The 14,371-nt window shown below is 37.5% G+C and overlaps 1 protein-coding gene across 1 annotated transcript in view; it reads right to left on the bottom strand.

Annotated features, from left to right (window-relative positions):
- The window catches only part of RGS22 (regulator of G protein signaling 22), a 60,124-nt gene that overhangs the window by 38,466 nt on the left and 7,287 nt on the right, over positions 1-14,371 (bottom strand). Inside the window, exons 4-10 of the mRNA XM_036378960.1 lie at positions 9,448-9,669; positions 5,632-5,717; positions 3,564-3,747; positions 2,950-3,121; positions 1,654-1,917; positions 1,303-1,540; positions 600-761 (exon numbers count right to left, since the gene is read on the bottom strand). Coding sequence (XP_036234853.1) covers positions 600-761; positions 1,303-1,540; positions 1,654-1,917; positions 2,950-3,121; positions 3,564-3,747; positions 5,632-5,717; positions 9,448-9,669 — 1,328 coding nt within the window. The remainder of the gene's footprint in view (positions 1-599; positions 762-1,302; positions 1,541-1,653; positions 1,918-2,949; positions 3,122-3,563; positions 3,748-5,631; positions 5,718-9,447; positions 9,670-14,371) is intronic.

Below are 14,371 nucleotides of genomic sequence, written 5' to 3'. Positions count from 1 at the left end.
GGCCAGGACAGAGACCACAAGTCATGTGAGGATCCACAATTCCAGGTTTATGCCTGGAATTTGTTGAACCCCCTCGGGTAGGAAAGAACATCTTCAAAAATTTAGCCCGTATTTTGGAAATAGGTTAGATTTTATATCCTCACTTAAGCTGTTAATATGTAAAAGGCATTTTGTATGACAGGCATTGAACAGTAAAGTCTCAGGCTCAAATCCCATGAAGGCATATATACAGAGCATCCTCAGTACTTGGGAAGGGTAGTATGGGGAACAGGTTAGGACAGAATTAACCTACTGTGCCTGGATGGGTTTCCCTGTCCTGCAGACTAAACTTTAACTGAACATTACCCAAGGCAGAGATCCACAAAGCAGCTCAGATTCTCTGGTAGAAAAATGACAAGGGTTTATTAAAGCAGATCTACCAGGCTTCTCAGCAGATTGCAATGCAGTTTAGGCTCAGCCAAAAATTAATGTGCTAGTACTTACTGTGACATTGTTTCTAATAATTGCAGTGGGATAAGTGGCATGAAATAATAGGCTTATCAAAGAAAATGGACGTTTATTAAACAATAGAATTTTATTTCACGTCCATTTCTTCATACCAGTAAAGAAGTAGTGGTTTCACTACTTCAGGCTGAATCCGTCTTAAATGCATTATATTCCACTGATCTCCATGCAGCAGCTCAAGTCTGAGCAACACTTCTGAACTGAGGAAATAGTCTCCACTGCTCAGCAGGTACAGTTTTTTCATCTTACTGAGTTGCCTGCAGTCAATAAAAATAGTCACATAAGCATGTATCAAATGCTGTACAGAACTGAGTACAATTTATCCTACTGATTAAGCTGCTGCCATGCAACGTGTTTTTAATTGCAAGTGGCAGAAGCCAAAATATTTTTTCCACAAATTAGAGACAGGTTATGTATAAGACAAAATGTATAATGCTGTAGAATAGACTATTTGAATCCAGCAGGATCTTTCATTAAAGGAGTTTGTCCTTTGATGTCCTACTTGTGAATTTAATTTCTTTTATTCTTTAGGTTCTTTCTGTTGCCATCTGTTTTCCAAATCTCTTTCTAACGCAGCCTTAATAATATGATTCTGACTTCATGTAAGCCTTGCAAACATGACTCTGCAAAAAGAGTTTTATCAGCTTCAGTAGAGTCATTCCAAACCTTGTCAGGACACACATTTAATTGTGTCTGTTTACTCAGACATTACAATTTACTCTGAAGTCTCAAAACCTGCATTCATCTATCCAGGTTACAACTATTAAAGCAATGGGAGTAACTGTTAAAAGGAAGTACCTTTGTTGCCTTGTAGTGTTCTTAAGAGCCTTTAGTCTTTCAATATCCATCCAGAGCCACCAGTACCTCTCCCCAAGTGTTCCTTTAATGAACTTCTTGAATCTTTCAAACTCGTGTCTGTTGCCAGTGTCGTACGTCCCATGACTAAGACACCAGGCAGCCCTGCTGTCTGGCCCAACACTTTCAGAGCTTGGACTTAAGATGCCTTGTTTTCTTACATCTTCCTTGGAGTCTAAGGCTGTAAGTAGAGAAGAACTTAGGTTAAAGAGTGACTGCAGCACCATGAGCAAATTCATTATTCACTAGCTTGTGTGTAAACACTTCAGGCTGTTTTGTGGAACTTCACGTTACTTTCAATGTCAGCAGCTGACTGGAGGGTCAGCTCTGAAATGGGTTCCTTCATTGCAATTTGAGAAGATATTGGTGTGAATTCTTCCATTGTCTGAAAAGTTGTGCTTCCCTGTTCATCTTCCTCTTCTGCTGCACTGTGCCATTTTGGGTCTAGATAAACTCTTGACCGCGTGTGGGAAAGAGCTTCAGCAATGGCCACGGAGCAGCCCTCCTCAACCCCTCTGGATCTCTCACTGGTAACATCGGCTTTTGCAGATGCTGGCCCTGAAGGGGAAAGGAAACTCTGTTTGTGGCATTCCTTAGACAGGTAACCTGCTTCTTTGTCTAACTAGTCAGACATTCCTTTCAACTTCCTCTGAACAAAAGCCACATCTAACCAGTGCTGGCCACTGTCACAGACAGACACTTGGATTAGGAACATGGCAGAGAGATTCCCTGCTCTGCAATTACATAATTTCCTAACTGTATATGGCAAAATGTGTTGATATTAACATAAAAATCAGTGTGATTTAAAATATGTTTTCTTAATTATAAAGTATTTCACTTGTTTTCACTCAACAAAGAAAAATCACAGCCTCTTGACACAGGTCTGTGAAATGAAACATGAAGAATTGTTTCTCAGGACCTAAGGCAATTAGGTAGAGAGATACATCTCTGAGAATGGAGAGAGAGCAAGCTCCTAACATATGAGCTGAGGCTTCTCTTCCTCTTGCTACTGTGTAAAAAGCAGAAGCAAGGCTGTGCAATGAGGTCTATATCCATATGTGCATCTGTATTTTCTCTCCCAGAATCTCTGGAACTTGCCAAACAATTTCAAATAAATTTGAAGATAGACAGGATTCCAAATGACTACATCTTACAAGATTCATAAAAATTGGCAGCCAAAAGACCTTTAAGTGCCCAACATAAACACCCTAAGAAGATGGCTGAAACACATCATATGCTATCAAATACCCGAAGAATCCAAACAAGAAAGTCTTTCAAAACATATAAATGCCTCTCCCCACAAAAAACCCCAGAACAACTCAACTGAAACTTACAGACTTCTATGAGACAGAAATGTGTAAGAAAAGAAACTATTACTATCACAAAATTAGTTGGCTACTAGCTCAAACTTTCATGTTGTAGCTATGGAAAGAAACAAACGTCTGTCTGAAGCCTCAGATGCCATGCGATACTCAGAAGGTAACAGGTGGAGTTAGCAATAATTCCTTAGAAGGCCTTTCCTTTCCAGCTAGTCTGAGCTGTGTTACAAACAACAGGGTTATGTAACCCCTGTGAACCCTTATTACTTACCCAGAAAGGGACCTTTTCCAGGCAATGATTCATCTCTTTTATGCTGCCCAGGCAAATGCTGAGTGTCTTGAATTTTACTAGAAACTACAGGATGTGTATATGAATCTGTAGTTTTCACAGAATCACCTTGTTTTGCCAAGGTAAACCAATCCTTTACCTGAGAAACTGTAGCCTAGGAAAAAAGTTTCATAGAACAATTAAAATTTCTCTGTTTATTGCCCTATTTCTGAGAGCTACAGCTTACTGTCCATAGGAATTCTGTGCAGTCTGTTTGTGTAGATTTCTGTAAGGATAGTTCCCAATGCAGAGAGCTGTGTGACAATAGCTAAGCATACTTGTATAAGCTGAGCTTCTGTTTAAGTTGTATTACAACTCATCTACCTTCTTCTATAGTACAAAAAACTTTGAATATAAAGCTCTTTAGAGAATCAGAGAACCAGAAAATGGTGTAGGTTGAAAGGGACCTTGAAGATCATCTATTTCCAACCCCTCGGCACTAGACTAGGTTATTCAAGAGTCAGTTGTCCCATTAGATTGTGACCTCAGTTACAATAATTCTACCCAATTCATTCAATCTACCTTGATGTTACACCCACTAAATATGTTTATTTTACCTCGCCAAGTGATACATAGAACTTCTTCATAGTCAATGAAGTCAGTGAAGAGTCATCCTCCTCCTCAGGAGAGGGAGAACTTGGGCTTTGCTTCCTTATCTTTATCCAGGGAGAGTAGTCACTATCTATAATGAAATTAATGCCAGTCTTGCTCCATTCTACTTGTGATATCAATTTAGCTAGTCTGAAATTAAATGTCGAGACAAGAAAATAATTAATTTTAGCTTTTAATCAGAGAAACAGTTCATTTCCTCAAAGAACCGGCAATTTTAAAAAACTGTCTATCTAAAAAAAATGGCTACAGAGAACTTCATGATGCTTTTTTCATAGAATAATGGAATTATAGAATATCTTGATTTGGAAGGGACCCACAAGTATCACTTAATCCAGCTAGGTATTATTTCGTCCTTCAACTGCTGTCACATCTGTAAATGCCACTACTGCCACTGCACAGCTCACCAGCACACAGATAGTGCCCTACTTGCATTACCAAGCTTTACCAGTACACTTCTTTCAGGATTTTGCATGTATCTCTGCAGTTCCAAGTCCTGCCAAGATTGCCTTGAACATTTTGTTCACTGAAATTGAACTATTCTCCCAGATTGCAGAAGTCCTGTATCACTACCAAAGACTACACCTCTGGTTCCTGACAGAAGTGGTCTTCCAGTAGGAATGCCACAGCACTGATTACACTGATGGAACTTGCAGCTGAGAACAAGACAGCTGGGACTCTTGAGCTCAGCTGGCTGCCCTATGGGGATTCCATAGTACTGAACAGTTCTCCAGAGCTACTTTGTGTTAGTGTGAACACATTGCAGTGTTCAGGAAAGGCAATCTTAGAACCACATGACAACAGTGAGGATGCTCTGGCCCCAAGAACTGGGCAGAACTTGGTTAAGTTAGAAACAAGTACAATGCCAACCAAGTCACATGTGAAGGGAAGATGAAGCCTACACTTGAGCCTACAACCAAGTGAATGCTCAGTTTTATTTGTGCCCACTATTGAAGACCAATTAGGATTTATTTCTAGGGTTAGGGTGTCTTCATTTTTAAACACAAGTTTCCCTTTTAGCATCTGAGTGTATCTTGATTCTGATTCAGAAAAGCAGCTTGAACTACTGATGTCAGTTGAAATTAGGTACATGCTTAAAGATGGTTTTATGCAATTCTCTTGGTAACTCTGCTTAATCAGTTTGCTATAGCAGAAGATCAAAGTTATTGTTTCATGTGGCCCAGATATGTGTAAAGCAGGCTGTTAACAAAGGTATAATTCAGCACTCTCACAGTCTGCTTGTTCTTTGTACACCTTTCCCCCTTGAACTTAAGTGCAGTTTCCAGGTTATCAAAAATAAAAAACGTTTTACATTTTTTAAATGTATAAGTCTATACTCCAGTAACCACTCTGCCATTACAATCAGCAAATATGAGTTTTGTGAAGCATATTTCCAGGCTGCCTCTCCTTTTTGACCCCTAAAACATGCTACAATCATCTGCATCTAGACACAGCCTTAAGGGATATAGAGGTAGGTCCTCCCAAAAATGCACACTAGAACTCCTGAACATCTGCTGAATGGACATCTGGAAAAACACTGCAAGTTTTTAACAGTAAATCATCCAACTATGCCATGGCATCCCACAGAGGACTTTGTTAAACTCTGACAGAGGCCCCAAAGACACCAAACTAATGATTAAAATAAAAAACACTTCCTGTTTTCTTCCAAATTAATTTCATAGACTTGGAACTTCTACTTATATGGCTTACACATTGATTAGCAAAAGATGCATTGCTAACATGACATCTCTAAAGTACAGAGATTTAGAAATCAGTAAATCCCATTCTTACCCTCTTTGTAATGGTGTAGTATAGGATGTAGATCATGGTCAAGGAAAATTACAGCATGATGAGTGAAAAAAGTCACTAACTTTATCCGAGTCACTAAAATATTACAATAAAGAAAACAGGACAAGAGAGGGCAAAACCACTTTAAGAATACTACCAAGATGAATGAAACAAAAGAGGAAAATGTACAAATTTATAACTGAAAGACAGCATAAAAGATTGCAATACCTGTATTCAAAGTAACAGTCACTTTCTAGAAACGCTGGAAGCCTTTCTTTCTTAATCCACTCAATTGCTTGTTCTTGATCAAGTTGCTATTAAAAAAGAAATGCCAAATTTTTGCAATTCTTTACTTTCTTGACTTAACTTGCCATGTAACTGATTCTCTACATCCCCCTTCTACAGAAGCATTGTCTCAGGAAAACAAATACAGAGTGAACATCACCTTTATGCTGGAACAATTACTTTCCTATTAAAAGCTAAAAAAAGATCTAAACTTGATTTCACCTATTAAGAGTTCAACTTTTGTAACAAATCATGAGTGATTTTTCTTCAGAAATAATGTGTGTATGAATCATTCTTTTACTGCACAATTTCAAATGCAAATTACATGCACAAAAAATTTCTGCAGCAGGAAACTGCTGCTTTCTGACTTTGACACATTTTATAAATAATAGCTATTATTTTTCCTCAAGAATTTGAAGAGTAAGGAACCTTAAATTAAGTTATACTTTCATAATGAGAAAGCTCTGGAAAATAAAACCAAAATCAAACAAATAGAAATCCCATTCGTTATCACCTCTCATGCTTTTATATGCTGGATCACAGCATAACTGCATTGTACACAGTAATTCTCATAGTGGAAACCCACGCTTGGTATGACCTGGGGCCACAACAAATTTCTGCTCAGGCAGTCTAAGCCTCAGTGCCTCATTGAAGCAGAAAGAGAGGGGCCTCCAAGGAGTAGTTTGGGGGTGAAAGGGAAATGTTGAGCAGCGAGTTACACTGAGGCAGGGAGTTCCAATGAAGTAAGAGTAATCTCTGACTATGGCCACAACGATCCATAGTTGCTTCTCTTAGAAATTACAAACAGCCCTTCCTAGTATTTTTTTTTAATATTGTACTTTTTCCACTCTTAGGGAATGATCTATTTTATTCATCTGAGGCGCATTTTTCCTTTTACTGAAGGTGAGATTAATTATTTTGAAGAATGCAGTAACTACCCTTGTCCATAAAAACAGGTGAAGTTTGGGCAAGGATGGATACTACTTGTTATATCAGGTAACCAATTTATGTAGATCACAGCTTGAATTTTCTTTCCATGAGCTAATATTCCGTTCGGGGCAAGGGTTATTTCTGCCTCATACGTATCTGTAGGGGATTAAAAAAATCTGAATTACTCAGAAAGTGGGTGGTTTCATTTAGAGAGAAGAAAATATTTCAAAATATGGAAAGCTTATGTTGGCAGAGGCTCATACAATGTAATTTGTGGAGATGGAGACTAATTACTCCCAACCACACAGTGTATGCTTCTTCTTGGCAATTGACAAATTTTTTTGAAACACAGAAGATAGTTTCTTTATTTTGGCATTTCATATTTATGCATTTACTGACTTACAGCCCAGTTTTTTATCTGAATGATTCATAACATGCTCACGCTGTACATAGCTGGTACACAAAATTATATGTAATATCAGAAGGAAAAAATTTCTATTCTTTCCCCATCCCCAGAGAAAGACGCTACATTCAATCTGATGAAGTTTGTTACCTTGGTTAGTTTCTTTACCCAATCAGCCTCAGACCTTGCTAGGACTCAATCCAGCAAAGCTTTTAGCACGTGTTTAAGTTTAAGCATGTGTTTAACTTCCCTTGATTAAAGTTAAAAACATACTTAAGTGCTTTGCTGAACTGGGGTTTCTCTGAAGTAAGGTATGTGGGATGCCAGCCAGTTTCTTTTCGTAGTTGTGATCGATTCTACACAAGTCCACAGATTTTTTCTCAATGTATTTCACATCATTGATATTGACTATGGATTAGAGGATACTTACTTCCATATCAATGATTTGCAAACATGCAAACACACATGAAGAAAACTTTTGCTTATCTGTAGATTTGTAACAATCTGAGAGGGAAGTAAAACACAGAGAAAAATACCACTAGGCATATTTCTTAGCCTGAAAGGCCTTCTAGGATTTTCCAGTCATAACTCCTTTTCATAAGTAACCTGCCAGTGATGATCACTCAAGGTGACTTTTTGTAATCCATGTAACATTTAAAAACAACTGTCAGTCTCTTTAGTTCCTATGAAGGCAGTCAAAGCAAAGCAGACAGCATCACCTGACAACTGAAAGATCAAATGCTACTTGATTTGAACAGAACTACTTGATAGAGTTGTTCTGGGGTGGCTTCTCCTGGTGCAGTCACTGTAGTACAATTAATGGAGCTGACTTCTTTCACCCTGTGTAGTTGCAGTTACCATTTGGGGCAAACTGTTTCACAGATCATTTTGCTCCAGCTCAGACTTGAGATATCAAGCTAAACTGGATGAGGCATCTAAGTTACCCATAAAGTAAAGGAGGAATCAAAAATAAGAAGAAATATCACCCATTTGCCCGAAAAGGAGAAGAAAGGGTACTGAGGCATTTTGTTCCTCAAAAGGCTATAATGCTTCAATCTATGGAAAACATCCCAGGGAAAAAAATGAAATCTTAAATAATACTGAAGCCTGTGTTTCTCCAAACCACATGAAAGAAGAAAATAATAGTGAAATGGCTTTGAATTGCTCAAGAAAGGGCATCTACAGTGGTAATGATGGGAAGTTAGCCTAGAGAGCAATGTAAGCCACACTTGCACAAACACACAGCATTTCCTCAGTTTAATACTGAGAGCAAATAAGAAATCAAGAACAGCTCTTCTGCTTTTGTACTCTCAAGCAAAGTATTTGTGAAAATTATTATTTAACATGGTAGGGAGGTCTGTGAGCCTTGTCCTTTTGTATCATTTGTCCAGTTTAAATGCAAATAATTGTAGTATCACATTAGTATAATTTTGTTAAACATCATTGCCTTTTGACCTCTCTCAACACTGTTTTCTTTTCTGAAAATCATTAATCTTATACTGGGAAAAGCAGTGGTCTGTTACAACTCCCTGCTTTTCTCTCAGCTTTCCAGATGTGACATAATTTTGAGCAGGCACTGAAAAAGTGGAGCAAGACCTTATATTGGCTTTGAATAAAAGGAAATGAAGACATGTTAGTCACATCCATGCAAAATAAGAAAGAAAGGAATACACCAAGCATCCCAGTGAAACTTTTTTTTTTGTCCTTGAAACCTGTTGTTTAAAGGTAAAATCCCACATCTAATTACACCGACTTGTATTCTCCCAGGTGCATAAAATGCTTCAACTGCAGATTTTAACCTGCCTAATTTGGTGCTGAAGATGGCCCTGGAAGTAGGCAGGTGAGAATACCAAAACTGATACTGTCTAAGCAAGCCTGAAAACAGATTTTTTTTTTTCCCTAAATTCCAACCCATCTTTCCATTAATTTAGCTCTCTTCTTGCCAAAGATTATTTTTTCTGGCCATTTCAATTGATGCTAACCATGTAAATCCTTTAGGAATTAATGGAAGAGAGACTTATGTGTTGCCAGACCACAGATGAGCTCATAGCCCTACAAGGAAATTAATTAATAAGGAAAGACTGAGCTGCATTAGTTTCAGTCAATTTGCACATTCCAGGGATCACTAGTAAAGTAACTGTTGTCATAATATTTTTTCTTTTAATATTAAAAAGTATTCAGACCACACAACTGAACCCTGCCCTACAGAATCTTCAAAATTCTGTGCTACAGGATGTGCATCTGTAATTCCATTCACTTGTCTGCTAGACACATGTGTATTACAGGGCATAATTTGGCCCATCATTATGTTTTCCTAACATAAATTAACATTTTTCCCAAGCTTCCAAGCCAAACACAACAATAACGATTGCCAGTATCTCTACAGTAAGATCTAAATATAAACTCAGGGTCTATAAGATGCTTACCATAGTGTTGCAATTTGGATCAATACTGAAGGCTGAAGAAGCAGTGTGCATTTTGGAGAGCTGCCCATCATTCTTTTCCTTGCTTAGAACATCATAAATGGGGCTTGGAGGTTTTTGATCATGCAGAATTTTTTTCGGCTGGCTTTCCAGGCGTTGTGGGGCATAATTAACTACTTCAAAAGCCCCAACATCAGAGTTAAACTTCATTGGCTGGGCAAAAGTCTACAAAAGAAGTTAGGAAAGTTTATGGTACTGTAATAAGGCAACTGTCATTTAACAAATTATTTTTTATCATATAGAGGCATACTACAGAATAGAAAATTGCATTATGAGGCTTCTTTCTCTTCAGGCCTGAAATAGTAATTTTTCTACATTCTTGTTTTTGCTGTATAGCTTTCCAAAGCATTCCTACCTTTTTATTTCAGCAATGCTTAATTGTCAAGAATTGAATTCATGCTGACAGACCATTCTTTTTCACATGTAAATAATTGATTCAGTACATGAGGTATAGAATATATAATTAACTGTGACTTTAGTAACTGTCCTACAGAGAAGTATTCACCTACAGGATCAGATCTACAGTATTATTCTCCCATTTGTTATTATCAACAATCAAGGCATGAAAATATTAGCAATGAAACTGACCTTTTAAATGTGAGATTCATTTGAGGAGGATGAATCTGAAGATTTTCATATGTAGGAAAGGTTTGTCACTATAGGTACTGTAGGTCAAACAACTACCAAAACCCATATCCTGTAGCAAATTTTATTGTACATCACTAGTTCAGTCAAATACTGTATAATAGATGAGATGGACTGAACTCCAATTTTATGCAAATGTGACTTTTGTCAACTCACAAAACCCCACTGCACATGTACACACTAAAACAGAGCCATCTTTCATCTTTTAAGCTCTGGGATCAGGTATTTCCCTGAAAGACTATCTTTCAAATTCTCTTACTTGAAATGAAGAGGAAAAATATGGATGTATTTTACAGAAGTCATAGAGAATACCCATGACTGTTATGAATAGGAGATTCTATAGAACTAATGCGCATTATATACTCTATATTATATAGAGTATATAAGCACCTCTGCACTCAGCTGGATGACAAGGCATGTTGTATTTAGGTACTCAGGAAACTATGGCCACACCTAAATCCAGTGCCAAAACTTATTTTGGCTTTGTTCCAGACAGGATACCACCTGGTGTTTGCACAGTTGTCGATCTCCTGCATTTAATAAGAATATTTTATTTGTTCAAGTACTGTATTTTTAATTTCCTTGAACTTTTTCATATATCACATATATGCACACAGACATAACTCATATACATTCTAAATATGTTAAATACATGCTACATAGAAACATAGAAATATACTACAGAACAATTTGATTCTTCTTCACACCTGTATAAGCCCAAAGTAATGATATCAGTGTCACCTATTTTGTTGCTTCTGTTTGAAGCCCCCTTGTTGATCAATGTCTTGCAGAGCAATGCCCAGAACTGAACCGTGTGGCTGCAATATGTTTTTTCAACATTCCCTACTTATCCCATAATGTCTCACTGTAGAGGCTCAGCCTGGCAAAGCACACAGCATGTGAGAACTTTAAGTGTACGATGACATCAGACCGTCACTGCTCAGGGCCATGCACTGAATTGCATGAATCTGTTCAGTTACCTAACTTCAGCTGAAATCATAGATTGGTTTTTGTTCTCTGACACCTTCTGCCTCTTTTGGCACTAATTTTCTCCAGGGCACTCAGCAGGTTTTAGTGCTTTTTTTTCCAGATGTACTGAACGGCATCTAACAAATCTTTCATGTGCAGTAGATTTCCCTACATGCAGACCTCCTCCCAGTTTGCTATGTGCACACTTCATTTACTTTCAAACTTAATTTGTGCTGCTACCAGCTTTTAAGTGACTAACTGTGCAACCTTAGTAGCCTTTAAATGGTTTCTTCCTTATATATTCTTTCATGTTTTAAATAAAGAAACTAAAGAAAGTACACTAAGAAACAAAGTACTTCAGTCTCTTAGGATTTGAAATCCTCTTGCTTGTGGAAAAAAAGCAAACAAAATGCAAATTCATAAAGGCTTTGTGACTAGACATGATGATATTGTTTTAGTTTCATATTTTTCAAATTGAAAACTAAGCAAATACATTATTAGTTTAGCACATATATCTACTTTTATTTAATAATTTGTAACATACTCTAAATTTAGGATTTTTTGATACTTATTCTATTTAGCTCAACAGAAAACTGTTGCAATTTTAATGTAGTGAAATGGATGCTAGTGACAATTTTTAAAATGTAAAGTGTGTTGCTGTTTTGGGGTGGGGTCTGAGTACCAATCATTTATAAGACAAATATACTAATGGAGCAAAAGAACATGCACTGGTGGGATAGGAAGATTTAGACTTCATACACCACATACTTGACTGAAAACGGGGGTTCTAGTTCAGACTTTTGGGGTTTGGATGTAGTTACTCATCCCCAGGGACATCAAAAGGCAGCATACTTCTTCTATCAGTCAGAGAGTAGCCAGTAGACTTGACTCTAGTAAGGATGCATCTGGAATACTGCTCCAGTTGTGGGTCCCTTGTACAAGAAGGATATTCACATATTTGATCAAGTCCATCAGAAGACCACAAGACTGTCAGAGGCTGGAGCACTCACCCCTGAGGGAGAAGCTCTAGGAGAACTAGCAGCAGCCTTAGTGTATTTACAAGGAGATGGCTGAAAAGATAAAGCCAGGTTTTTTATGGAGGGGTATGGTGGGAGGACAAGAGACCACTTGTCATACACTGAAAAAACAGAGATCTCAGCTGGATTATAAGAAAAAAGGTGATTTTGGGATGATTAGCACTGGAATAGGCTGTCCAGAGAGGAATCAGCTGTTGGAGGTTTTCAAGACAAACTGCAGAAAGTGCCAAGCAACCTGGAGTCAGTACTAAAGCACTGACCTTGCTTTGAGAAGGAAGCCACACTACAGACCTCCTCAAAGTCTCTTCTAGGCAGTAATCTATGATTCTGTATGAATCAGAAGTTCCCAAAAGAGCATCTCTCTATCTCTCAAGCTATCATACAACAGCATTTTAGAATAATTTAAATCTTTCTGGAGAAGCTTGTTTACTCAAAAAATCTAGAATGATAAATCAGAATGTTTTTATAAGCATAATAAAAGAAGAGATAATTCCTAATCTTCTTAACCTATCACCACCACAAAAATAAAAGTGACAATGTTATGAGAAAAATAAAATGGGAACACACAAAAAACCACCCCCAGAATCTGATTTTTTGTAGGAAACATTTTCCCTTCACACAGGAGAGAGGATCAGTCAATCCATTTTCCTTTCAGTATCTGAAGAGCTTTGGGGCAAAACACTCAATCTAACCACTCTCACACATTCCATTGGCCACAAAAAAAAAATGCACCAAGAAACTCTTCAGTACCCTTTAGCAAACTTAAAACCTTTCCAGTGGAAGTCAAGTACTGTAAAATCCTGTAACACTTCTCAGGACAATGAGAGAGGTTTATGGCACCACCAATATTCCATCCTTGCAATAATGAGGAATCTCTTCAGTGAAGACGCCTATGCTAAGGAGTGGATCATAGTCTACACTACAAAGGAAAGGGGGAAAATTATCCATGCCAATCTAATATACTAAGAAATGTCTTTCTTACCCCACATTTGGCAAGTGCTTTTGGCTTTTTACAGACAAGTAAAATACACTAACCAAAGATTAAGTGTTTTAATTCTCTTTAGTTTGAGCCAATTTTTGATGCTTTGAAGATGGCAAGGGAAATCTCCAGAGAAATTATACCTCAAGATGTTAAGAAAAAATAAATCAGGTTTGGAAAGAGCCTTGAAGCTTGGGGTTCATACATTGTCAATGCAGCACAATAAATAAGATAAAGGACTTGAGAATACCAAAAAATAAGTCTACAGACTTTGCAAATGGTTTCACTTGCAGGAAATTCTCCTCCCAAAGCCAGTATGACCAATGTAACTCAGTGTAGTAATCTCAGCTTCAGAAAAAAATCTCTGAGCAAATAGCAAAAAGCTGTTTTCAGACTGTGGTACAGCAATACTATTAAATAAATAAACAATTGCATGTACTTTTTTGACAGCAAAGAAATTTCTTAGCTGTCAAATGCACATTGAATACGGTTTTCAGCTGAAAAATAAACAGAATACATAATTCTGAAACCTGAAGTTATACACTTAACTGAAGGGAAGACAAATTTCTCTCAGTCCTCCCATTGCAGAAACCAAAACAGCATCCATCATCATGTTGCCAGGATATCAGACATATAAATCTCACTGTTCTCTGTCTTAACAGTTTTCAGATACACTCAACTTCGGATACAATTAGGAAATGTGTAAATATGCTCACATCCCAGACCCAAATAATGTAGTTTGATCCCAAGAGAAACAAAATGACCACAGCTTGGCTGCTTCTTAGGTTAAGGGTGGGAGTGAATAGAGATCCAGGAGCATAGCCAAAACTTCCTTAAGAAGGGTATATGTATATCATAAATAATGTCAGTGAGAGTCCACACCAGAAAAGAATTTGAGCAGCTCTATGAAGTATCTGGAAAAATTCACACTACACATGGTCAATGAAAAATCTCCCACTGACTTTAATGAGTCCAGAATTTCCCTTCTGTTGATGAGTAAGACAAAAGACATAATCACATATCACAATCTAATTAAGAGAGAAGAACATTTAGAGTAAACATACTATTAATAAGGAATATAGTCAGGAATGCTTTGTTTGCTTCCTTCAATGTCAAAGATATGATGCAAGTTTTAGTGCTGGGTAAGTCTCAACATAACATGCAGGTAGGGCCTTACTTCTGTCAAAGCCTTTTTAAGGGAGATTATATTGGCAACTGCAGCCTCCCTCCTCCCACC

Source organism: Molothrus ater, chromosome 1 (genome assembly GCF_012460135.2).
Source record: "Molothrus ater isolate BHLD 08-10-18 breed brown headed cowbird chromosome 1, BPBGC_Mater_1.1, whole genome shotgun sequence".
In the NCBI taxonomy this organism is placed as follows: Eukaryota; Metazoa; Chordata; class Aves; order Passeriformes; family Icteridae; genus Molothrus; species Molothrus ater.
This window is presented reverse-complemented; position numbering and strand designations above follow the sequence as displayed.